Source organism: Eretmochelys imbricata, chromosome 7 (assembly GCF_965152235.1).
Source record: "Eretmochelys imbricata isolate rEreImb1 chromosome 7, rEreImb1.hap1, whole genome shotgun sequence".
NCBI classification, from domain to species: Eukaryota; Metazoa; Chordata; order Testudines; family Cheloniidae; genus Eretmochelys; species Eretmochelys imbricata.
In genome coordinates, this window is record NC_135578.1 from 77646199 (window position 1) to 77674144 (window position 27946).

Genomic DNA, 27946 nt, shown 5'->3' on the forward strand with positions numbered 1-27946 from the left:
CAGACCCAAAGTCACTGCCACTGATGTGTTGCTATTGCCTGGTTGAGTATCACAGACAAGAATTGCTTCCTTCAGATCCTGGAAATTTTGTTACAGAGCAGGAAAACCTCAACCAGATGTATTTATCTAAACTGAAGAGATTTTCAATATAGGCAGCCTAACATGGTCTGGACCCAGTTCAGGCCTCAGTACTGAAGATCCTCATCTCTCTGTTGCTCTCGAAGCAATAGCTTTTCATTCAGTTCTAGTAAGGTCCACCTTGCAGCAATCTCACCTTGCCATGCTCTGGTACAGTTGTGCTGAGTCTTTTTTCACTCGGCAGTATCTAAGTTCCTCAAAGGGCTATTACCTACTTTCCCAGAGAACCCTGAATCAGAAAACTTTCTCTTGTGTGGCACCTCAACCTACTCCTGTTAAGACTCATGGAGTCTCCCTTTGAACCTCTCACAGAACTCTCCTTACACCACCTCACTCTGAAAAAGGTCTTCCTCGCAGCTATCACTTCAACCAGAAGAGTGAGTGACCTCAGACACTTATGTCTGAGCCCTGCTATTCAACATTACATAGAGACAAGGTGGTACTAAGACCTCACCTGAAATTCATCCCCAAGGTGGTCTCAGAACTTCATTTAAACCAGTCAACCTACCTACGTATCATCTTCCCAAATCATGCAGCATTAGGATAAAGGAAATTATGCACATTAGATACGTCCAGAACTTTGGCTTGACCTTGTCAATGTCAGTCAGACTGGCAGGGATGTGGAGTAACTCACTGACCTTTGTAAAACACTATGCCTTGGACTTAGCTTCTACGTCAGATGCCAAGTTCTGGAGAACAGTACTACAATCACTGTATGACTAGTGCAGCAGATACTCCTCATTCCCACCATTCTGAGGGGATGCTGCTTGCCAGTCACCTAGAGTGAGATCCACACTGACCAATATTCAAAGACAGAATGGTTACTTACCCTACAGTAGCAGTGGTTATTCCATATGTTGCAGTCAAGTGTAGATCCCATGACCTGCCCCCCATCCTTGTAGTTCAGACTCCTGAGCTTCAAGTTGTAAGGGAGCTGGGAGAAAGCCTGAAGAGGCACAGGGGGCATGCGCAGCTCCTTTGGACACTGCTGTTCAGAAGAATCCGGACTCGTATGCACAAAGTGCATGCTCACCTCCAGTGAGATCCATGCAGACATCATCTCAAAGAACCACCATTACTGTAGGGTAAGCAATCGTTCCTTTGCCTGTGCTAGCCTTTCCGGAGACTGGGGGATTGCATATTGCATTACTAGTGACCAGAGTCACTGGACTGTCACAAAATGCTATTATTTCATAGGATCATTTAAAAACATTTTCTTGGAGAAGACAAGCAGAAATCTGATCCAAGGTCTTCCTTTAAAACTATATGAACTAAGGGTCTGTTCCAAAGGTGCTTTCGCTTCCTGAAAGCAGTGTCTTAGGAAGGATAGGTTACCCAAGCAACAGTCAACTTTATCAGCGTATTCCATTTCTGGGCAATGAAAGTTTGAAGTAGGTCCTGAATCTGGATTCTGACATACTGGATCATTGTGCACTGCTACCCTGGTCCCACAAGCCAACAATGAATGAATAAATTATGGGCAAGAAGAAAAATCTAAATTGACTGTAAAGTGTATTCAGGTTGAATAATTCTCTGACCTTCAAGATCATTGAATTCTAAAACAGATTTCAATATAGACAAAGGAAACGTTACTTTAGTGTAGATTAAACTTGTGTCTAAGATATAGAAGGATTATTGTGTCTGTTTCAGATGTAATTTCATGCCTGAGAATTTACATTGAAGGAAAACTGGTCTGGATCACATTAGTGAGGGCCCTGTTTTGCTGTCAGTTTAATTAAATGGAAACTGCTGGCAAGGAGACCGGAGGAGGTTTATAGAAGCAATACTATTTTGATGTTGAAACAGGAAACTGTCGTCCAGTTTGAAAGGGACACAAAAATGAAACCTGATATTCATTCTTGTTTACAAACTCCCAGCTAGTTTACAATGGCCTTTGGTGATAAATTAACTTCAATTACAAGTTATAGATAGAGAGCTTTACAATAGCTGAAGACTTCATAGTTATGAAAACTTTGACCTTTGACAGAAAGATTAGAACTTTAATGTTTTTTTCCAGACAGTACATTGATCTTCAAAAGTAGGCACTTTCCCCTTTCTATTTTATGTGACTAGATTGACAAGATGTGTAGTGGGTGTTCTGTTTGCTTGTTGCAAGTTTGTTGTCAGGCAAAAAACAAAAAAACAAAAAAACCTTCAAGAACAGTGATTTATCTGTTAACTGCGTTTGGCATGCTGCCTTTTGGCTTTGGTTTTTGAGAGAAGCATATTTGGTTACTTTAATAGGCAAAAGCACCAAACTTCACTCCTAGAAAAAATTGTTTTCTTTTCCCCTTTTCAGTTCTGTTTATTGTATTATGACATTCTGTGTCGTAATTGTACAGTAATTCTCAATTGGAGTGAAGAATAGTGGAACAGGGCTTTGGAGTCCTTCTTCCAGCTGAATTATTTGAGAGCCAGTTGTTCCATATGACTCAGAAAAGTGACTGAAAATGAATGTTTATGTCTTTTAATAGCTACACTTTGACATAGACTGAGATTACACCAAATGTTTTTTCCCCCTCTAAAATTGTTTTATATAACTGCCTTGTAGCTACATATTTTGGAAATTGTAAGTAAAACTTGTGAACAGAAAAGGTGATCTGCAATGGGGGAAAATGGGCTGGTGCCCTTTATTGCTTCTTTAAGATGTATAAAAAAGGCCTATAAGGTTTTTTGACCCCCCCAAAAAGTGTTTTTCATCCCTTCCACTTCTCCACCCCTTTTTTTCTTTATTTTGGAAGTTATGGGCTTGTCTACCTTCTCTATGGCAACTGGAGAAATAATGACATTATAAGATAGTAAAAACTGAGCATTTGAGAAGGGGTTTTTAGTGAGATCATTAAAGATGTTTTTTGTTAATGCCTGTTGAATTCTGATGCCTAATGAGCACTCGGGCAAAAGAATGTATTTGTGAAAGATTCAATACCCTTCGGGTAAGGAGTCAGAACTACCAATATGCATTATTTGAGACCTGCAAGGGTGAAAAAAGCAAGTAGAAAAAGGATTTTTTTAAAAAACACAGCAACAACAACAAACTTTCAGCCCTTCTTCATACAATATAGAGAAGCAAAATAAAAGGGGAGCAGACTTCAGCCAATGCAAAGTATTTTTGAAAATCCCACTCTGAAAAATCTTCTGGTTAAAGGGCTAGGCTTATTTTCTCTCCTTAACTCTTTAGAGACTATGAACATGTTTGTGCAGATATGTTTCAGTCATTTCATCAAATGAATTGTTGGATCAAATGACCCTTCTATTCTGGTATTTGACTAAATGACTAGACCCTGGTCAAATGACTTACAACAATCACCAGTCATTGAGCACAAAGTTGTCGAAGAATATAGAAAATTGCCACATACTGGGTCAGTGGTTCATCAAGTGCTATATCCTGTCTCTGACTGTGGTGCTGAACTAAATAACCCAAGGAACAAGAGTATTACATTTTATTGCATACTGCCTATTGCAAGATAACATCAATCATGCAGTAACTGTGAATGCTGTATAGTTTTGAATCACCATGTGCCAATTGTCTGTTCCAGCTTCTTCTGGAAGTAGTTATATCTATTGGTTTTACACTTCTAGCATCCTGAACAGTTCCATTTTAACAAATCATGAGCCACCAAAGGAAGATTCTTCTTGAACAGCTTCTTCCACTTTCCTGGTACACAGATCTCAGTATCAAACTGGCTACAAAATATTTCCTTTTCCATATTCCTGATGTCATATTCATTTTTATTTATGTTCTTAAGAACCCCAGGAATATTTCTTAGATTTCCCTGGTCTCTGCCCACTCGTGAAATGGGTTCAACTAAGTTGCCTCCCTCTTTACTGACAGCCATTATAATTTGATTGATTTCACCATTTTGCTGCAAATCATGTTTTTGATAGTCTTCCTTTTTTGAGGACAGTGTCTCCCCAACTGCAACTTGAAGATCCCAATTACTTCATGTTAAACTGCTGCTGGAAACTAAGCCTAATATAAATGAATATTCTGTGGAAAAAAAAACTACTTGAACCCTTTAACCCAGACACGAAAAATTGGTAGCTATACAAAGAAAGGCTTTGTAGCAAACAGAGAGCCTGATTCTGTTCCCTTTGAAGTCAACTGCAAAACTTTCATTGGTTTCAAGATTGAGCGCAGCCAGTGAAAATAAGTGACTGTAAAATAAGTGTTTCAGAGATGAAGTGAGCTGTAGCTCACGAAAGCTTATGCTCAAATAAATTGGTTAGTCTCTAAGGTGCCACAAGTACTCCTTTTCTTTTTGTGAATACAGACTAACACGGCTTTACTCTGAAAAGAGATCCTGTTGTTCCTTAGGCCTGGTCTACACTGTGCGGGGGGGGGCGGGGGGAAATATCGATCTAAATTACGCAACTTCAGCTACATGAATTATGTAGCTGAAGTCAACGTACTTAGATCTACTTACCGCAGTGTCTTCACTGCGGTAGGTCAACTGCTGACACTCCCCCGTCGACTCCACCTGTGCTTCTCGCTCCAGTGGAGTACTGGAGTTGACGGGAGAGCACTTGGCGCTCGATTTATCACGTCTTCACTAGACATGATAAATCGACCCCTGCTGGATCAATCGCTCTGGAGGTAAGTGTAGACATGCCCTTAGTTGCCTCACTTGGGTCATCACCCCACCCTTTTCCATCACTCCAGTTTCACTTCACCTCCTCTTCTGCTCCTGGCACTCTACCTGTGTCCTTCTGTGCTGCTGCCGCTGCTACGTTTCACCCTCCGTTGCCTTAGTTTTCCATGTTTGAATGTCTTCCTTAATGCCTCCCCTGCTAGTCTCCACCCAACATCTTTTATCCCTGTCCCAATTATTTTTTTAAATATCAGAGGTGAGGGGGTTTATGATGAAAAGTTAAAGTGATTTTGTCAACCTGAGAATCAATCACTTTTCTGTCTGAGCTGTATTTTACCCATTATTGGTACAAGTAACACCCAAGATAATTATAAATGACGGACGTCAGCAGAAGGGGAATCTTTTTCCAGTTAGTTTATATGGTGCATTTCATGTCACCTTGTGTATGGCAGTCTCACTGCTTCTGCGATGGTCTGTTCCACCACTTCCATGCTCTGCTGCTGTGGGGAGCTCACATATGTGCTCTTCCCTGGGCTCTGCAGGAAGGTGTTTTATGAGTACCGCAGCAGAAGAGCTGCTGCTGCTTCTGAGGTTAGGATAGTGATTGGTGCTGTCTTTACTCGGGGCCTCTGCAAGGAGTTATGGAAGAACAGGAGGCCGGAATTGGCTGAGGAAACCCCCTTCAGTTTGCAAGGACCAGGGAGCCCCCCTTCACTAACTGAACCCCTACAGAGAGCCATAGAATAACTGAAACCTGGGGTCAAGAAGGGCCTTGTTCTTCTCTTTCTCTGGACTAAGGAGCATTGGAGGCCTGGGAGGCAGTGGAGGCCAGGGGAGCCACCTTCATCCCTCCTTGGACCCCTGTCTGGTGCTGGGGATCAGTGGGAGCAGGAGGAGGTTTTATATCACCTAACATCACCGTTTGAGATTGATACTGCACAGCATAAATAGTCTGTCTGTGATAAATTAGTAATGTTTTGTGACACCTTTTAAAAAAAGGGGATTTTGTTCTTTAAAAAAGTCGGTGCATGCTGATTAAAGGGGCCTCTCCCAGAAACTTTTCAGACACTTTTAAAAATCATTAATGGCTTTCAAAAAACAATTTCAAGTTGACTCTGTCCCTTCACATTTGAGACATTAAACACACCTGATTCAAGCAAGGCTGAGCTGCAGCTAATGGTCAGCATTCGAATGCTGGGTGTTATGTGTCTCACACTGAACTTCGCATTCATGTTGTTTCAAGCACTTTCCTACAAAGGGTCTTTGGGGTTGCTTTTTTAGTTGTATTGGAGGGGAGTGGGGAGTTGGGGCAAAGAGAAGAGGAAACATAATGAACTGTTGCTCTTTTCCATCATAAGTGTAGTGTCTGATATCAGCGCTGGCCACAAATAAAAGAAACTTACCATGAGGATGGTAGCTGCTGCACATACAGAGATTTAGTACTTGTCTACGCTGCAGCTGTGGGTGTGACTGCAGTTCATATAGACATACCTGAGCTATCTTTAATTTAACTAGTTTCGGGACCACTGAAGCCACAGGAGCGTGGACTGCCGCATGAACTAGCTGCCTTCATGTGTTTGCCGGCAGGATTATACTCGAGTGGCTGGCCCACGGTGCAACCCAGGCTGCTGTGGCTTTACTACGGTTCGTACCTGAGCTAGCTGAGGTGCATATATGCTCAACCATGTCAGTTTCACCCAGCTCAGCTGGCCAGTGGCTCACTGAGCTAGCCAATCTGCTGGAGTTGATAAAAATGAGGAGCCAGTAGAGTCTTCTGTGAAACCAGCACGGACAGTCCATGAAAAGAGGGACATTCCCAATTCTCTTACCTCTTTGGTTATAAGACTGTGTTGCTCCTTCGCTCTACTGCATTGTGGGGCATAAGTATAGTGGACAAGAGTCAGAGAAAGGTCGGCCAGGAGGTGCTATATTATTTTTTTTGTGGGGTAAATGGCAGGTTGATTGCAAAATATTTCACAAGCCTGGCAAAGATGCTCAGATTGCCCTACTTCTGAGGCAAGGAGGGGCTTGACACATCTCCCTCCAACACCACAAACATTACTTTGAATGTCACTAGTGGTGCTAGATATTCTGAGTCTGATCCAAAGACCACTGAAGGAGTCTTCCCGTTGATTTCAGTGGGCTTGGATCAGGCACTCTCTAATTCCAAGCCCACCTTCCAAAACTGAGTTATCCTAGTCATGTTGAAAATTCCTGAGCAATTGTAATGCAAACGTATTCATTATAATATAGAGTTGTAGGATTCCTTTATATAGCACAGACCATTGTATTGAAAGTCTACAAGTTTACTCTTAATGGAGAAATTGCCTTTTAATCTTTGGCACTGAAATAGTTTATATTTGTGCTTGATATTTTACCTAGATATTTTATATTTGTGCTTGATATTTTATCTAAGGAGAAAGGCTTTGCCAACCATAATGTTGCTGGGAATCAATGCCAGTAAAAAGCTTTAGTCCCCAGAAAGCAAAATGAGATTCTCATGTAGCTAACCAATTTATTTGAGCATAAGCTTTCGTGAGCTACAGCTCACTTCATCGGATGCATCCGATGAAGTGAGCTGTAGCTCACGAAAGCTTATGCTCAAATAAATTGGTTAGTCTCTAAGGTGCCACAAGTACTCCTTTTCTTTTTGCGAATACAGACTAACACGGCTGTTACTCTGAAATCTGTCATGTAGCTAGTTTATTTTATTTTTTCTTGTCTTTTCTAGTTCATGACGGTATGTCAAATAAGTATGTTGATTTATGATTATAGGTATCTTAAATCTATTGGATGCTATAACAAAGCAATGCCAGCTTATTGTTTCTGGCCCCATACAATTATACAATTGAGGTTAGGCATGTAATAAAGCTCTAACAGAAATATCCATCGTAGTGGATTGAATTTCATGAAGTACGATGTCAGAATATTTCTAGCTTCACTCTTAAAGCCACTGTTTGGTTAGAATATGCCTGCTTGGTTTGGCTTTTGAAGAAAGGCCCTTTGCTAAATCCAGCTCTAAGCCTAATATGGAGCCACAGCCCAGTGACAACAAAGGAGGACATTTTGACGGCAAGCAGAATATGATAGAATAGGGTAATTATTTCCACTAGAAAATGAGGATCCTGCATTATTTGTACAATAACACAAAGTCATTATTTGGCTACACCGCTGTAATGAAACAATAAAGATCATATTTAATTTAGGTATCATTGCCTGAGGGACTTCTTGTTTTCTTTCAAGTGTTTTGGCTACTAAAACACATTTAAATTCCTAGTAGAGTTTCCCACTATTTTTAGAGAGAGGAATAAATGGATCCTTCCCTCCTCCCCTGCCCACTTACATGTAGACCTCTGGCATTCCAGAAGTCTGACCTTGTTTGTAGGGAATGGTTCATTTTTGTAAAATGTAATATGAAGCACTCTTCTGTTTTGATTCCATGAACTAGAGAATTTAATGTTCCAGCTTGCCATGATAAGGATATGATCTGTTTAAGATAGACCCATGAAAGGAAATTAGCTATTGTACTATTCTTTAACATATTGTTTGTATAACAGTTTACTTAGAATAATTTTGAGTAATCTTGAAGTTCCTTTTAAAAGATTTTTTTTTTTGGGGGGGGGGGGGCAAGATAAAAAGTGAAGCTTTAAGATATTTCTCCTAAAATAAATTTCAGACTGCCTCATTTATAGTCAGCATGCCTTGATTACTTGCAGACATACTGGAAATTTACATGCGCTTTTCTCCATTATAAAACACTGATCTGTTCATATCATTAGTTCCCTCATGACTAGAGTTTGGCAGCAAGCCAAGGCAGTCTAAATCTGTAGCTGTAAATCGTGAGTTGAAATAGCAGAAAGTGGATTTGTAACTTTAAAAGTGTAAACAGTTTGGAAAATGAAGTAATTTTAGAGTATGATTGATTGCCTTGAAATTGTACTTTAAATTAGCCCAGGGTCTCCAACGCAAATATATGCACTAACTGCTTATTATACATTTTCACTATTCTGTGGAATAATAGCATTGTTGGTACGCTTCTAAACAATGTATGCTTCTCCTAGAGTGACCTTTTAGGAAATGAATAGTTTTATTGTATGTCCATTACTTTCCCTGAAACAACATTTCTGAGTTATTAATTTGACTTGTTCTATAAATAAAGGATTCAAAATGCAAAGCAGCTGCATTACACAGTGTACAGTTTATCAAACCTATACTTAAACATCACCATTTGAAATTGATAATGCACAGCATAAATAGTTTTTCTGTGATAAATTAGTAATGTTTTATGTAGGCTACAGTTACAGAAAATTAGTCCTTGAATATTATAGTAGCAAAAATTATGATTACTTTAGCACAAGTGATTAGTTAACATTATGGGGACTGGCACATCACACCCGCTTCTTTCAAGGGCCCTGGTTCACTTAACTGCATAGGAAGAGTCAGAAATACGCTGACTGGAGAGTTTCTGGATAAAGAAACACAGGACCATTGCTGTTACCGCTCTTGTATATACATCCTTTTCAGTTCTACAGGGATCTTTTGGGTGTCAATATTCATGTAGCTCCTTTCATAAGAAAAGGAACGTAACAGAGATTGTGTGTTTGTGCAGCACCCAGCACAATGGGGTCCTAATCCTGATTTGTCACTATCATAAAATAAATATTTGCTACTACTACTTACAATAATAATAATGGACCCAGTTTTGCTGAAGCCAGATTGCCAGTTTTCCATGATGTAAATGAAAGTCACATAAATCAGCTCTCTTGTCTGAATTACATTAAAGCCTGAAATGTGTAGGATGTTTCAGAAAAATAGGGCTTCTAGGAGGCAAGCATTGTGGTGGGAGGTGGGGTGAGTATTGGAACCACCTTGCATTCATGATCTAGCCCAAGAGAAGAATTAGCATTGCACCATTCTGAGGTGTTGTAACCTGTGGTAATGTTCATGAACAAATTGATGACTGTAGGCTGAGCTGAACCTGCACCAGAGGGCAAACTGGAATGAATAAGAAAAGCCTGATGTTAAAAAGGCATATTAAAAAAAAATTCAAAGAAAATGTTTAACTCAGGTTCCAAAGATTATTGGGAAAATTCTCCATGCCCATGCATTAGTGCACTGAGTAGGAAGGGAAGAGGATGATGGAAGAGTCTCCTCATTTCCCTCACTGCTGAGCAGGAGCCAGACACCATGTAGACTCACTGATGCCTTGTCTACTAAGCTAGGTGACCAGCTGGTGCATCTGCACTCCATGGTTTCAAAGGCAAGTTCAGGGTATAGTCAGGGCCCTGGCCCCCAAGTCAATCTGCTAATATCTGTTAGATGCTGGCTGAAGCACTTGATATTGCTTTCCAAAGAGCATTGTACAGCATGCTTCCACCTACCTCTCAGGCCACCACCACTCACTTATTTCAGCTCAGCATCCTGCACCTCAAGATCTTCTGGAGTGGAGAAAGGCCTCCATTTAACCTTTAGAGAGAGTGTGTGTGTGTAATTTAAATGCACTTGCAATGTTTGGGCCTGATGGTGGAACCTTCATTCACAATGGTGAGGCAGTGTGTTTCTCATTCACACAAGCGCTCCCCAAGGCAGTAAACTAATATGGCAACATAGATGAGTCCCAGAATAGCAACAGTATCAGAAAGTTTGGAGGCAGTTCCCTGGAGCCTAGACTAAGAGGCATGAGGTCCTGCAGAGCTGAGGCTTTTTCAGGCTGGTCCTGGTTGTTCCCAATAGGGTGGTGAGGTTCAGTGGACATTGGGAACCTGACTTCTGTGCAGCCCTCGGAGATCTCAGCTACAGTGCGCATCACTAGTGTGAGTTATGTCCACACACACTGCATGTTTCTGGGTACATAGTTGTTCCAGGATTAAGTACCATTGTTTGCAGTTGTGGGACCCTTTGATAGCAATGTGCGCTGTAGTGCCTGAGGGACAGTGACGCAGTGTTGTCAGCCTCTACCATTCAAATACTATGAGTCAGGCCTCCCAAAATCATAAGAGTGGCTTAAAAACCAGGAGATTTAGAAATAATAAGAAATGTTGGGGTGTTTGGGGGGGGAGGGGCGGAGGAGGAGGTTCTTCAGGTTTCGGTGCCATGAGGTCACATTTTCAATCAGTTCTCCACAACCACCAGGGCTAGAAACTTACTTTAAAAAAAAGAAAAGTGTGAGAGAGGGAGTGGTGAGATTGTCATGTAATCACATGATGCCAGTAGGCTGGGGCTTTAAACCCCCTCCCACTGACTACCTAGAGATTCGCAGTAAAATCTCAATAGCTGGCAACACTGAATGTTGAAATAAGGATAGCAGGGCAGCTTTGTCACAAAATTTCCTTGCTATTTGTCTTACCCAGAGTATAATTTTGGTGCAACGTTTCCAATAGTCTATGTGGCAGCTGGGAAGCAGGCACAGTCGATGTGGATTATTGTCCATTTGTTTCTTCTGAAACAATGTTTCATGTTATATCTGCTGCAAATGAAATCGAATGCAGTAAAACTGTGGAAAATAGCTGCTTATCTTATAAATTCATAAACATTTATGGTTACATAAAAAAGACCAAGAATTCTATAATGCCCCATTTAAAGCAATGACGAATACCTATCACAATAAGTGCCTACTACTACTTAAAGCAAACATGTAAAGGAGAAGTTATAGTCGCAGAGTCTGAATATGCTTATCTTGTATCACTTTAGTTGTGTGAGGCTTGATTTTTGGGATCCAGTAGAGTGCAAGGTTCAGTTCTTCGGCTCTGTCACCCAAATGATAGCCAATCCCTTGAGAGCTGCCTATTTGTTCTCCTCAGTTGTTTCCCAGCCTCTAATTGGTCCTAGCACATTGGTGGCAGCTTCCCTCACAAAAAGTATTTTTCCATGGTTTTTTTCCCCCATTTATCTCAAGAGTTTGCAGTTACATTTGTAAAAGAGGTATAGTTTAGAAGTCCGAGTCCAAGAGTGGGAGCCAGGAACTGTTGAGAGCTAATCACATCTCTGTCACTGACTCCTTTTGTGGCCTAGGACATGTTACCCTGACTCAGTTATCTCGTGTAAAATTAAGAAAATATTTATCTATGTACCTACTTCACAGAGATGCTCTGAGGATTAGTTAGTGTCCATTAAGTGGTTTGAAAACAGACAGCACTATGTATTAACACACTTCAGGTTAATAGATAGTATTTTGGAAGGATTGTCTATTCCTTGGCCTTCCTCTCTGCCAGAGACCAGACTGCACTGTTGCATGAGTTCAGCACACATATGGTATGATTTCATGCTCACTTTGCCAATAGACTTGCTCACCAGGCCCTCCTGGGCATATTTCACTAGAGGCTTCCTCCCTGGCGGAAGACTTGGAGGGACTATTTGCCTAGAGAAAGAAGTGGGAGGAACCTCACCCTAATGTGGGTTCTGACTAACAATTGCTGCCTTTATCCTCCAGGCATAACCAGTCCTAAAATCCTTTTCTCTCTGTGCCTGAGAATGTAAAATGCATGGAAACCTGTTTGTGGTGCCATTCCAGACTGTTTATACACCACAACCTCTCCTCCAGCCTGGGAAATTGTTTCCTGGCACTCTGCAGAGGAGCGGTAAAACCATAGGCGCAGGAAGTAGGGTGCGGGGGGGGGTGCTGTAGCACCCCCAGGTTTTGCGCCCAGGATCCCAGCCACCAGGCCCGCGCCCCTGCTGGCTGGGGTCCCAGCCGTCAGCCCTGCTACTGCCTAAGGGCTCCGCTGCTGGCCCTGGGTCCTGCTTGGCCACCAGTCCCACTCGGCCACCAGCCCCATACCAGTGGCTCGCTGCTGACCCAAGGTCCCTGCTGAGCCACGGCGCCCCGACCGCTGGCCCCGCATGTGGAATCCTGGCTGCCTTACCCCTGTCCACATTCCCCCCTCCCAGAGCCATGGGCCTGCTCCCAGCCCCAGCTCTAGGGGGCAGTGAGGGGCGTGGACAGGGGGGTACAGCTCAGCACCCCCACTCCAAAAAGTGTTCCAGGGCCACTGGGTAACACTGTAACAGTCCTCAGTTAGGATATGAGGCCTGAAAGATCTCTGAAAGGCTTTCCATCTCTTTTGAAGTGAATGGCCAATACCTGTCATCTTGAATTCTTTCTCATTTGAAAGGGCCCATCTCTCCTTTCTTAAAGAGCAGGGGAAGAAGTCTATCCCAGCTCTCCCTGTTCATCGTCCAGTCTAGAAAAAGGATGCTTTCTGATAAGACCCCCACCCCAAAAAACTGATTTTGTATAGAACAGCAAATTGTATAGTAAAGTGCCTGATTCAGAGTCTACTGAAGTCAATGGGAGTCTTTGCATTGATTTCAATGGGCTTTTGATAAGGACATATATCCCTTAACCAGCAGACTTTACCTCTCAGGCTGACCTAACAATTTCTTTCTTCACTTGCACATCTTCTCTCACCATGAATTCTTGCATCTCTCTTAAAGATGCCATTAACAAACAAATCAGAAGGAGCCAAGTCCTGGTCTCATTGAAGTCTGATAGATAAGCTAGTTTTTCAGTGAGACCAGGATTTGATCCAAGTGGACTTGTCAGGTGCTTATTTCTCTCCATTTGTGCATCACACTTCTCTCAGGGCATAACTAATGTTCAATAACATGGGGAAACCTGCACAAAATTTTCCAAGGGAATTTAGAAGGAAGCTTTCTAACTTTTAATAAAATTAATAAATTTTCTGAACACTTTATCAGATTTCCAGCCAAGTTGTTGGTATTTCATTGCCTGCTCATCAGACACTCTAGATGTGCTTATTCAGCAGAAACATTCCTTTTAAAATGAAGTTGAGGGCTCTTCTTTTACCAAAGATAAGCTTTAATGGTCAAGAATTGGCCAAATAGCACGAATCTGCTCTACCTCATACCCACCCATTCCCAGCATGCCCCCTGCTCCTCCCAATACACCCCCTTTCTTGGCAGAGGAAGGAATCCAAATGTAGGAGCTGCCCCTTCCTAACCCCATGGGTGGATGCCTGGAGAGTTCCTTTCCCCAAAGAAATGAGAATGTGTCCCAGAGTGACTTACCACAGATCACACAGGGTGTCTTCAGCCCAGCTGAGAATCAAACCCAGGTCTCCTGAATCCCAATCCAGTACCTTCCCCCCCCCCCTCATCTTTTTCCTGGATATCCCTTAGTTTCCTGTCAAAATGCTATTCAGTGTTATCTAAGAGGGCAAATGTTAGCTATCTTTTTCCTCTGTTCCTCCTTTTTATTGTTTTCGTTCAAGATAAGGTATTCCTTGGGACATGAGGTCAGACTAAATGATCACAATGGTTCCTTCTGGCCCTATGATCTATGAATTTATGTTCTGCTTCCATCTCATCTTCATTTTCACTCAGTCATGGAGAAGGAGGAGAGATGCTCCCAGGTGGTAGTGGATAACAGACACTTGTTGCATAGAGATTGGTTGATGGACAGAAAAGACTAAAGAAAATAATTAACAAGTGGAAATGTGTGATTATTCTTATTTTAAAAACAATCACATTTTCCCAGCATTAAATGCATTTTTCACTATGGGCTCTAAGAGCAGAAATGTGTAATTACGCTGAAAAAGATACCATGAGTTTATCTGTAAAATATTTTTAACAGAGTTTTTGCTTCCTAGCTTGATTTTTTTTTCTTTTCTTTGATTGGCTTCCACAAAAAGTTATTAAAATGTTGCAAAACAAATATAAAAGAATACTGGAGCTTCTTAAAATTGGTTCTTTTGTTCCTATCTGGCAGTTGACAAATTGTCTTGTGCTCTATCTTACCTGTTCTAGTGTGAAAGGTTAACAGAGAAAATGGCTGCAAATAAATTGCTACTGAATGTTGTTGAAGATTAAGCATACTGCGTCTCTAGTAAGGATCTCTTTTAAAGCTCTCTATTCCTCCTCCTCCCTGCATGTCTCTCTAACACTTGTCTGTTACATTATGTTTGGCGCACACGGAAACATTAAATAGAAAAGAAACGCCTGACTGTGGTGTTACTAGACCCTATTATCCCTCTGTCACATGTCCACATGAGAAGGGTACAATATTGGTCCATATTGATGAAGATTGCTGAAGGTTTTACTAACCACCTTCACAGAGAATTGCTAGAAACAAATGAAATTGAAAATAATATTTTTGCAGCTTTGAAAATCTTACGTAAATCAATGTAATGAGACACACTCAGTAAAATGTAATTATTCTCACTTCTCCATGTGTCAGAGAAATCACTCTAGTGAGCTCGTTATTTTTATACAGAGCCAGATATTGCCTGTGTGTTGTAAACTGTAAATCGTGTAAAAGGCAGTTTTTATGTATACTAAATAAATTATACCCTGCAAGAATTAACAGGGTTGTAATTTCATTAAGGGTTTCAAAGAGGGCATAAATGTCAAGAGCAAAGCTTAACTGTTTAAATCACTGGATGGTTTCCACCCTCCACCCCTCATTACATGGCGTGTGAGAGTGGTGGCTACTGTACTTGCTATTTCAAGGGGGCCAAAGTTCCTCTGAATTTTCAGAAAGATAGTGAAAGGGCTCTTGCATGAAAAACAAAGATAAGGCTTTTGACTCATACTTTTGGGGATAGTGGAAAGTGAAGGCACTTCATTATGCCTTATAGGAAAAGGTCGTGATAACAGTCCCTTTTAACTAATGGTGCATAAATGTCTCTCTCTTTGTGTGTGGGAGACACAGACTGTTTCAAGCTGGCAGAATAAGGGCAACATAACCTATTTAATCAAGGGTTAGGACCTTTAAATGGAATTTGGTGAGACTGGTGGTGGGTCTTCATCTTTTCAGTTTCCTCAGGTCAGCCATCAAAGGCAGGGTATCTGGGGATACCCAGATGTGGCAGAAATTTGTTGCTACTGATCAAATAACTGGCTCTGGAGGTTCTGTAGAAACATTTTGATTTTGGCATAAGAGAAAGGTACACATGTGCTCTCTCCCCAGCTTGAGGTAGGTAGCTAAAAATGTAGCAACTAACGAAATAGTGTGAAGGGCATACCACAGCACTGGGCATGATCAGAATGCCTAGACACTGAAAGACAAAAAGGTGGTTTGAAAACATTAGATTTTCCATTTATCTCCCAAAGCCCTACTACTAAGCAACATGACACTGAGTTACAACCTCAAAATTAAAGTTGCTTTGTCAGGGCGGGGCAATGAAGATGCTATGTTGCATCTTGGATGGAAGGAGACCAAAACATAGATTTTTTTTTTTTAAGTACAATGTATGGCCCAAGTCTTGAAAACACTTAAGCATAAGCACAACTTTAAGCACATGAGTAGTCCCATTGAAGTCAATGGAACTATTAACATGAGTAAAGTTACTCACCTGCTTAAGTGTTTGCAGAATCAGGGCCTGATTTAACTACGCTTCACTGGTGCTTTGGATGGTGTTCAGTGACTGTTGAAAATGGTGCAGTTAAATTGCACTTTGTGAATTGCATTTAACTACAAAGTGCTGGTTCAGTTATGTCTGTGTGAATGATAACACTTATTATCTGGCTGTTCACTGTGCCAATCCCACGGCAGAAAAAAAATGAAATGGTGTTTGAATTCAGTTAAAGCAAAATATATTATTTTTCCTTCATTATTAAAAGGGATTTTTACTGTTTGTTTGCTAAAACTGAAGCAGCTGCCATATTAGGGCATTAGATTGTTTAAAAGCAAATACAGAAAAATAAATACATTTAAATTATAATCAGCTTGTTTGATGTCACTTGATTCCTCTTCTTGGCCTCGTCATATTCCCAAATTATATTTTATTCCTTTTTTATTCATTCTTTTCATTATCAGCGGAATTGAAGTGTCTTATCAGTAACCAAGACAACCAGGATAAACATTTCTTTCAAAGCTGATGTACATATAACTCGAATGTTCCATATTACACAGAACATTCAGTGTGCTAAAGAGAACAGCGAGCCTTTGCATGGGTCTATTTTCATTCTCCCTTTCCCCCATCTACATTCTCTTTAGAGGTCTAATAAGGCAGATGACAAAACCTTTTGTATCACCGTGTGTGATTTCCTGAAATGTTCTATCACCTTGAGGATTTGGGTTGACTCATTCCCAAAACTAGTCCTATAGCTTTAAAAATAGAGAGAGAACAAATCTTTAGTTTCACTTTTGTTTGGGTTGGGTCATACAACTCCAATCTCTTGGGGGGTGATAGGAGAGCACATCAGAGCCCATTTCTGAACTTGGCTGTACCCTTTGCAAGTGCTAAATTTTCTGCACCCTTGGCTTCTGCTGTGTGGCAATTACCAACCACTAACTGGGAGATGAAAACTAGGGTCTGAAAAATACCAGACAAGAGAGAAGGAAGATAGCGTCTCCCAGGCCAGAGAGGAGGACAAGAAGACACACAATGTAATTCTGTAAAGTAAGGGTGAGATAGGACACAGAAAATAATTTTCAAACAGACTATTTTTCCCTTAAGAAAGAAAACTGTGGTCCTCAGTGTGTGATTTGTGAGCTTTGAGGGAGTTGCTGGCAATTGTCTAACATGGAAAGTGTGGAGCGTCTTGAGCCAGCTCTCATTTTCTCAGCCTAATTCACCTGTGGAATAGGCAAGAACAACCTCATAGAGTTGTTTGGTTATGTCCAATGTGAATTTTGCCAGTTTCTTTGGTCTTTCTTGGAAGCATGTTAGCTGAATGGTGGATAGTGCATTGGACTGGGAATTGGGAAAAACTGGGGTGAAAATCTTGGCCGCATTGAAGTCAATCGCAAAACGTCCATTGACTTGGTTTTCGTCCCTGAATTCTCTTACTAGCGCTGTCATTTACTAGAATTTGTGACCTTGGATAGGTTTTCTTTAAGCCCTCTCTCAGTTTCTCTATCTGTATAATGGGAAGAATGGTATTTACTCATCTTTGTAAAGCACTTTGAGGGCTATGAATGAAAAGTGTATATAAGAGCTGAATATTATTATGCTTGTCAGCCAGTCCTCTTCAAATGCTAGAAGCACCTCAGAACCTGCTTCCCAAGATATACAAAAGATTCGGTGGGGGAGGGAGCTCAGGAGCTGCGGTTTTGATTAGCTTGATATTTGTTCATGGTATAAAAAAGGATGAGAATGTCTGGTTGGATACTTGTATACATAATTCTCCTTTTCAGTATTAAATCTCTTTCATCTTCTACAAAAATTGAATTTATTATTTGAATTTAAAATGATTTAACAAGATAAATATTATGGAAGATTTGATTATGTGGGTCCACTGCCAGTCGTTGATCAACATACTCAATTTTGACTTTGTTAAGTAGGACTAGAACAGATCAGATCCAAATCACTAGCTGTAAAATAATGTTCTTCAGCCCCAGGCTTTAAGTACATATTAGATAGTGCTGGGGGTTTTATATGACTGCATTGCCGTGGGATTGAACAGTAGTTTCAGTCTCCAGTAGATTTGTAAGTGTTTTCTTTCTTTCAGATGTTAAACTAATTTTAGGAACTCTCTGAACTAGTGATGTTCTTACAGAAAACAGAGGGGTTGTGGAAATGACATAAGACTCTGTGAATTAGTCCCCTGTTCTCCTTATGGGGGGAAAAACATCTGACACATCCAGAAAGATTTTGTCTGCATTTCATTCTGTATATTGGCCATATATCTTTTCTATTTGAAGTTATCAATTTAAAAATAAAATAGGACAACTAAATATCCATGGAAAATGATTGTGATGGACAACTTGCTAATGTCGCCATTATCCAGTAAACACATTAAAAATCACGTTAGTCCATTTACTATAATACATTGCCTTTGTTCTTGATTGCATTAGCATTCAAACAGAGGGGAGTTGCATAAAACAGGGACATGTAAACATGGGTGGCTTTACTTCCTAAAAGTCCTGTCAACAAAGCCGTATCCCTGTTGTGTGGATAATTTACCCAAATTTATTTAATCCTGAAAACAAAGATTTGCAGGTTCATCTAGCAGGGTTAACTAATTATTTTATTTGCATTTCTTCATGAACTAAATGCAATAATTCAAACATTAATATTTTAAAAGTGTTGTAGTTAATTACCTAGCCAAGGCATACTGCGTAGTTTTACAAGAACAAATGAAGACAGCAGAAATGAAATGTTAGGCTGGAAATTAAGAGTTCTCTTCAGTGTGCTCCCTCTTTTTCGCGGCTGGGGGGAGATCACCAGTATGCCGTAGAACGCAAAAGATGCTTCGCCCTTGTAGAATAGCTGATTGAAGCCCATGGTGATGAAGTTGAAGTCACAGCTATTTCTTCGGACAAAGGGAAATGGTCCATATTGCATCCATTCACTTCATGACTACCAGAAAGGACAGCAGTGTGTGCTGATTAATTCTCCCCACCCAGCCAACAATAACTTGCCTGCAAGGGCTCTTTGGCTAGGAGAAATGTCCCATGCCCCACAGGACTACTCAGAGATTTAGCATGTTATTGACATTGAAACTGCATCAATTGCACACACCTGACAGTGGACAAGGCAGTTGTGACTGGGTGGTGGTAGAAGGAGCTGGTGAGGAATGGTGATCCTTATTCACCTGGTGAGTCAATTTAAAACTTTGCACACCAGGTACCAGCTCTTTCTTCTCCCTCCCTTCTCATAGGTCTACTGTTTTTCATAATTATGTGTACAGTTTGTTTATCCCAGTTGGACAGCTGTGTTACGGCTCTTGGATTTTATTGTAATGGACACGTTCATGGTGTAGATTTGTTTTTACTTCCTTTATGGTCCACAGTCATTGGTTTTTGTTGAAACAGCCACATGTCTCCATTTCTCATACACATGTATACTGATTTTACAGAGAGGTAAAGATAGGAGGATAGTGACCTTCTCTCAAGGGTGACAGCTCTGTGGTTCATTAGCACTCATGGGGTAAAGCTTTATTATCTTCTCAGATGGCAGGTGCAGGTAAGATAGCCACTTCCTGCCCAAATATGGGCCTTTGCATAGGGGGCCTTTGCATAGGGGGCCAGGCTAGCTACTGTGTCACCTACTGACGGTGCCAGATGGATGCATCTGCTTTGCAGATCCAGGTGCCGCAGGTGGAGACCTGTCATTTTAACCTGCCTTGGTGATAGCTGGTGACTTTGAGCTAAGACTCCAGTCTTGCTGCAGGGCCGTGGAGATGCAGGTTGGGATTTTGAAAGGCATCTAAGGGAGTCAGGCACTCAACTCCCATTGAAAGCTCTAGTCCCAGTCAGTTGACGTGGCTAGCCCTTTCCATTCTTTATCATTAAAAGTCTCCCACTTTTTCATCCATTACTGATTCTCTGCTTCTTGTTGGCAATGTAGCCAAATAAACGTATGTAGAAAATGGTAAATAAATTAAGATAGGCATGTCATCCATGAGGCCTTCTTCGTAACAATCTGCAACGAAAGAAAGCAGCTGTGTTAATGCTCTTCATAGTTTCCTTTGCAGATTATTCAGGAAAAAAGTTTGATGGTCAAAGCCTTGCATCTTTCTTTATTTTCACTGTGCATTCAAAATAACTGCCTTGTTCAATTTGCAGCCCATACACCAATGCATCGTCCCACTTTATTTAGTTCCCCTAGTACTTTCATTGCTTATCTTATGAAGACCTGTGTTAACATTTATCAAAACAAATGGCAAGCCTGGGACCTTTTAGTAGTTTTTTAGTTAATAAAAACAATATTCTAGTTCTGTTATGTTAAAAGTACATTATCTTTTTATTACATACTCTACAGCTCTGTCTGTTTTCCTTCTTGGCAATTTCATGACTGCTTCAGTTGATTGCTGTATAGAGAATTACAAAATCATTAAGGGTGGGGCTTTACCAGCTGACTTACAGTACAAACTATTTCTCAAAATAACCACAACAGTACAATACTGATGTGTAATTTACGTCACAGTATGTTTTTATGAAATACTTTGTGGCACATTCATTTAGATTTAGGACTGAATCTCTCTGTCTCTTTTTAATCAAGCTCTTTACTTTTTAATATTTTCCACTCCTTGCCTTGGCTTGCCTCCAATTTAACAGCTTCAGTGAGAAAAAAATAACTGATCTTTTTTTCAGCAGTTTAGCTGCGAGTGTATTTTCCTCTTTGATGTATACATTTGTGCTAACTTAACTGCCTTGGGGGAGATATTTAGATTTGTGGTAGGACACATTGCACAAAGCTGAAACAGAGAATTGATAAAGTTGATGCACAAGTTTGGAATTTTAAATACTACCAGCCAATTCAAGCTATTGAGTCTTATGCTCTAGCACATTTCCTTTTTACAAACGCCTTTCTGTATAATGTCTTGTAATTAGAACAGGAAATCATTGAGCAACTGTAAGATGACTAAGAGCACTTAGACTGAAAGGAAAATTACCTTCCGAGAAATTATATTCACAATTTTTTTTTGCTTCACATTACAGTGTTGGTAATGGTAGTAACAGATGTATGTACTCTTATCTGTATCATTGTTCTACTTCTGTTTTCTGGAATAAAAATTCATTTTCAGTAATATCAAAAATGAATGGGCAGCAAATGAGAATTGTCTTATTATGAAAAATATTCTGTGTCACAACAGAGTAGCAATTAAATTGAAACTTCAATATAATTATCAATAACAGTGAAATCTGGAGTTGTGCCACGTACATAAAGTTGGTGCTCAGCCTTTGCTTGGTTGCTAGGAGCACAGTGAAAGTATAAAGCTTAGAGAAAGGAATGTCTAATATAATAAAGTAACAGAAGGTAGCATAAATCATTGTGAGAGCAGTGAATATTGACATTATTTTGCTTAAATTGGGTTGAAACTAGACGTTTAGTCCTATGAGAAGAGCAAATTCATATTTCTTTTGAAAAATAACTACATCTACTCAGGGAGGAAGTGGAGAATTTGTGTTTCTAACATAGGCCTATTTGGACTCTTTTAAGCAAAAATCTTTAAATGTTTGTTTCTGTTGGCATCAAAATGCATTCACACTAATACGATTAAAAGAACTAAAGGGCAAAATACTTGGCAGATTTTGCAGTAGAGGCAATTAGGTGCAGGAAGGAACATGCATACTTTTTCCATCAAGCTCTATAAAATCCTGGTGTGAAGGTCTTTCTAAAGAAAGAAAAAAGCTTACTGATGTTAGAAGTAGATTATGGTGGTTAGCAATAACCATTATAGTCTGATGTTTCAGAAACAAGCAAACAAAAAGCAAGTTTCTGTATATCTCTTTTCTTTCTGTAAGTAATTTTTGATCTGAAAGATCAAAAATGGCTGTACTCATTTGGAAAGTCAATGCTGCATAGATTCATTGTGTTTGGTGTTCCCTGAAGCTCATACAAAGACAACTTGAACAACATGCAATTCAACATGAATGCCAGACCATGCCAAAGCTGCCCCACCGCTTCAAAGAAACTATATGGATTAAATCTATACATATATAGTTAGTATTAATATTTGCAAAGCACGGGTGGAACCACACATTGTAATTACCATTTCTCTACAGAAATCTGTTTTGAACTTGAAATATATAAAAAAATGAAAAATTGACATTGAAAGAGGTTATTAAATATGTAATTATGATATAAGTATAGGATTAGAGTAATTTCAGCTAAGCCTTACAAGCAATGTACTGTAGGTATAATCTTTTACTATGTACAGTTCTCATTATTGAAACTAAAATTAGCTTCAGTAATTTAACGTCTTCTGTTCAATAAGAGCTTAATGAAATATTTTTAAAATAAAATTATTTTTCCTTATTTTAAGGGTAAGTGATTATCACTGTTTAAATATCAGTTTATAGCGGCAGCAAACTCGTTCTGATTCTTTTATACAGACAAGTACAGCCAAATACACTAATGGAATTGGATGACATCTACACTAGATTCTTTTAGAAGAAAACTCCTTTTGGGGGGGGGCGGGGTCTATTTTCTTGGGGTTAGATCTACTTTGATTTTCTTTGCTCCTGTGGGTGTGGGTGAAAAAAATCTTTGTTCTAGGGACACTCTTTGTCTTTCGCTAAAAAAAAGTGCAGTTTATCCATTCTTAGATTTCTCTGTTGAACCTGTTGTGAATAGGGAAGGGGAAAATGCATTACAAAGCATGTATTGGCGACAGTTATTGCCTGCTTAGCTTTCCATCCAAGTTTGTTTATGCACTTACGAATTGCATAAGAAGCAAAAAAATAGCTAAAGCAACAAATATGTAGAATAACAGCTCTGTAAATGGTGATTTGGCTTTATTTGATGGAATCAGCTTGAGTTAAAATGTCATTCATCAAGCCCAGAACAGCATACAGAATTCTGTGTAGTGACTTATTATACATTTTAGTGGAAACAAATGGTTTGCTACAAAGACTTATGGGAGGCATATTTATATACACCTTGTTACAAAGGCTGACCACATCCTGGCATAAGAAAAGTGCTGTCTGATCAACAGATTTAATTCACCAATACTTCTGTGAAGAGATAGAGCAGCAGTAGCAGGCCTACATTAAACTTTCATTGTACCTCAAGGATGGATCATGTGCTTGCTGTCTCTTGAAGACTCTGGCCCCTGATCCTGATTTAGGGGTTCTTATGAATGAGGAGAGACGACACATACAGCAAGGTGCTATTTTCACAATTATGTTGTTGCATTCGCTCATGGGATAAATAAAAAGATCATGCCACACCCTAACTGACCAAAAGATACAAAGTCTACCTTTCTTAGAACAGTCTGATGGTGTGTGCCAAAAGGTATTACCAATGCATGTAGACAAAAGGAATGGTTTTGGTTTCCTCTGTTGATGCCAGAGGAGGTGAAAAGGCTCAGTACTTAGGAAAGTGATTGTTTTCAAGAACTGTTGTAAAACTAGTACTTTCAGCTTAACATTTAATGTTGATTTTTCAAATAATGCTTTCATCTATAACAGTAGAGTTTTGGAGAAAGTCTAAAGTACGTTAGTATTTATTTTTTTCCATATTACCACTCAAAACACACATTTCATACTTTTAAAAAAGTTCTGTATTTCTGCTTTAGAAACTTAATCAAAATGAGCATTACCTGTAGACATGAAGAATAAAATAGTCTCAATAGGAGTTTTACCTTTGATTTCAGTGGGACCAGGATTTCTCCTACTATTCTTTCCAACATTTGAAGCATACTATTCACTTAAGAAGAAGAAAGGTTATGTGGGTATTGGTAGTGTGATTAAATATTTAATTATCTGGTTGATGACAGAAATAGTGGCTAGGTTACTCAGTAATGAAGCAGTAGACTAGAAAGTGTAAACTACAGACTATAGCTCATCTCAATAGATAGGCACAGAAAGATAGATTCCGCTAATCAGTGTGAGGACTTAAGTGAACATGAATAGAAATACAGCAGGACAGTGGCCTGCAAAGGTCATACCAATGCCTTCTGTTGCTTCATATGTTCTGTCATTTGCTATTACATTTGCCACTGGTTACCAGATCAGACATTATTGTGATCTTTCTAAATCAGCTACCTTGATGCTTAATGTTGTTTAAAACATAACAGAATGGAAATCTCAGTTTTGGATGTTTTCCATTTTGGATCTGTAATTAAGAAGCTATGGAGAAGTTCATTTGACTGCATTGTACTGTACATGTGTTTTGTTGAGGGACTACCTTTACAGTTCATGTGAGGAAAGTTATTTCCATCTGGTGGGATTGCTTAGGATAACAGGCATTGCCAAACTGGATCAGACCAATGGCCTGTCTAGTCCAGTATCTTGTCAATGACAGTGGCCAATACTAGATATTTCAAAGGAGGGTGCAAGAAGATCCATAGTGATCAATTAATTGTCTTTAAAAAGACTTTAGAGGTATAAAGACTAGTTTAATAAGACTATATAGAAATTTAGTACAAATGGTCATGAAATATCTCTATTAAAGCATTTACAACAAACTTCATGAAGTGTGATATCACTTTCAGAATAGCTAAGGGCAGATTTTGCCACCCTCACTTAAGTCAAGTAGTATCTTACTCCAGTGGTGTAAGGTCAGACTCATTGTGAGTAACAGTGTTAGAGTCTGGGCCTAAATCTGTAAGAAAAAAGGGTGTGAATGTATCATTGTCTGTATTATTGGTTGGCCTTCTCTGTGTTTGAAAAATACTTTCCTACAGAAGATAGAACTTTGAAGAGCAGAAGGCCTAATCCTGCTCCCATTTAAATCAATAAGACTTTTGCAATTGACTTCAATGGGAGCTGGATTGTGCCCCAGAAGTGACGGATACATTCCCTTATTTGCTTTTGGGTTTTTTTTTTTGTTTTGTTTTTTTGTTTTTTTGCATTACTCCTTGTGTAATATTAAATATAATTAATTTAGATATTTTTCTTCCAGGTGAGGATGACGAAGATTCAAATTTGCTAATCCTCAGTTATCCACAGTACTGTCGATATCGTTCCATGCTAAAGCGTGTTCAAGACAAGCCATCTTCAATACTAACAGACCAGTTCGTTTTAGCCCTTGGTGGCATTGCAGTAATCAGCAAGAACCCCCAAATCCTTTACTGTCGGGATACATTTGATCACCCAACTCTTATAGAAAATGAAAGTGTATGTGATGAGTTTGGTAAGTCATTTTGCAACTACCTTCTTTGTATGACAAGAAAAAGCATTTTTCCCCATTTAAGAGTTTACATGTTTCCAAGTGAAAAATCATAATAGAGTGAATCCTTTAAAGAAGAGCAATGCTATTTACATTTGAAGTGCTAAGTACCAAATGTGCTGCCCCCTTCACTATTTCTGAGCTGGTAATGGGCTTTCCTCTACTTGCAGTCTCCATGTTACAACTTCTATTTATCACACCCAAGGTTGATGTTATTAGGGTGGAGTACGTTGCACAATTATTCAGTGTAAATTAAAGGGATACTTTGTTAGGGTTTGAAATGACCTACCTTGACAGTTAACCTATACTGTAGCTTTCCCTTCAGGACTCTAGTTTTATGAATTTTTTTTTTTAAAGGAATCATTGCTGCAACATGCTAAGTAGTGCAAAATAGAGAAGACTCTCTGAGTGTCCCATTGTAAACAAGCTATCGAATATCTCTTATCACAGTGCTCATAATAATAATAATGCCTACCCATGCTACAGCTCTTTAAGTTTACAGAGTGCTTTATAGACATTAATTAATCCTCACACCAGCTCTGGAGGTAGTCAACTGTATTATTATCATCTCTGTTTTACAGGGGGAGACCAAGTAACTTGCCCAAGGTTTGTAGTCACACAGTTGCTTTCACTGTTCCACTATTGCCATATGAAAGAAACAGAGTTAGTATTAGAACTCAGGAGCGCCTGGTTTCTAACTAGGTGCTCAAACCCCTGGCGCACACTGTTTGTTTCTAACAGGGCATAGAAGAAAGAGCAACCATACACTATGTGTTGGTGCAAACCTAGACTGGCAGTCGTGGTAACTTCAATGGGAGTGTTGCCAAAGCGAAGAGTTTGAGTCTAAAAGTGCTAAATCCTTCCTGTGAGTTGTGCCCTTGATTCAGCAGGAGCAGAAGATGCTCAGCAGTTCCGAGGCAGCACTCAGAACTTTGCAAGTTCAAGCCATAAGGAAGGTCTGTAAGATCTGGCCCATTAAGACTGCCAGATGACTAACACTTTTGTCAGATTAACCAAAGTGCCAGAGGATACACAGCTGAATTTGTGGCAGCGTACATGCTCTGTGTACACACTGAGTAACTTCAGTAACTGGTCCAGGGTTATTTCCAAAACAGTTTACCTGTGATGTGAGAATCAAAGTTTATTAGCCATATCACCAGATGGATGAATACTGCAGCGGATGGCAAAAAGTATTGTTTATAGCATTAAGCATCTATACCTTTGACCACATGAAATTCATAAATCTCTGCAAGATAGCGTCTGTTTCTTTTAGAAAGACAATTTATGTTTATCCATTTAGGTCATAATCATGTTTTTCAGGAAATCTCAGTAGGGAGAAAATTTCCCTCTGTTTTGTTTCCCAGCAACTACCTGCTAGCTGATACTGGTCAAGCCTTCTTCCTTTAAAGTTGACATTGTTACTCTGAAGCTGTAAACCCACCTCTGTGACTGGAATTGGGTGTTTCATATATGCAGTGCAGACCTGCTTTATTATAAGACTAAGGATGCCCACTTGTAGGATCTGATCCTGCAGTCATTAACTCATGGGAGAAATTCTTTCTTCCATGAATGGCAGCACTGAAGTTCGTGATTACACGAGTAAGGGATTGGCCCCTACATGTCATTTACTTTCAGTAAAATGTCATAGAGTTTTATTAAACTATTGACCTGAGATATTAGTTGGTATTGGGGAAAAAATGAATTAAATATCTTGAAAATCTGGTCCAATGGCATGATAGTGTCATCTTCATTTTTATTTACATTGAGATATCCAGAATAGCATATAAAGTTTGGGTTTAATTGATGATCCTTCTTACATTAGGAAGGTTATTTTAGGAGTTTGATGAGCATGCCATCTTTTTTCTGCACTATATTTTATTCCGGGTCATTCCTTGATGACAGCTTTGTTGAAATAGTTGGACCTATAATGTAAGTATAGCATGGGATATTAGTAATAGGTGAGTCAAAGAGAACTGGAGCAATACAGGAACCACATTTGGCAAACTACAGCTAGTGCCTTTGTTCAGGCTCTGAAAGCTATGCCATTCTCTTGACCTTTGCAAGACAATTATCTGATTATCAAACCAGAGCCAAAGAAATCTTTTCCCCCAAGTTAATTAGGTGTATTTGAAATTCAGTTTAATTTAACCAGCAGGTTTTTTTAAATAACTAAAAGAAAAACTGGCAGTCTTTGTAAATATATTTACAAAACTAATGATGTGGTAAAATTTGCAAGGTCTGCTGTGTTAGGATGTTGCAGACTGGGCTACATATAATTCTGTGGCTGTGTTGTAAAATGTATGGTGTCAGTTAGATTACCTTGGTTGCATGCAGTACACAAAGTACCTTTTTTTTTTTTGCTGGCAGGACAATAAAATGTGCAACACGTTGTTATACAAACTGTTTACACTGATAACATGTAGATTGATGTCACATGTGTAAAGTAATGACTGCTAAATCTAAACAGGCAGGGTGGTACTGTAGATAAATGGATTACTCTAAGGTAAGGCACTGGTATTTATCAGTCAAATCTGAGGAGGAGACTAGATTACATAAATGTGAATAACATTCTTAAAAGGTGTTTGTTAAAAAAATCCAGACACATTTAATTTGATGGTCTTGGATGTTTCTTACACTGGGAAAGATAATGTGAGGAAAAGGGTGCAGAAGGCCAAGGGAAAGGTACAGATGTAT

The 27946-nt window shown here is 39.6% G+C and overlaps 1 protein-coding gene across 1 annotated transcript in view; it reads left to right on the top strand.

The window, feature by feature from the left end:
- ARID5B (AT-rich interaction domain 5B) overlaps positions 1–27946 on the top strand; it is a 141918-nt gene that overhangs the window by 38840 nt on the left and 75132 nt on the right. Inside the window, exon 4 of the mRNA XM_077822156.1 lies at positions 24986–25216. Within this exon, the coding sequence (XP_077678282.1) occupies positions 24986–25216 (231 nt within the window). The remainder of the gene's footprint in view (positions 1–24985; positions 25217–27946) is intronic.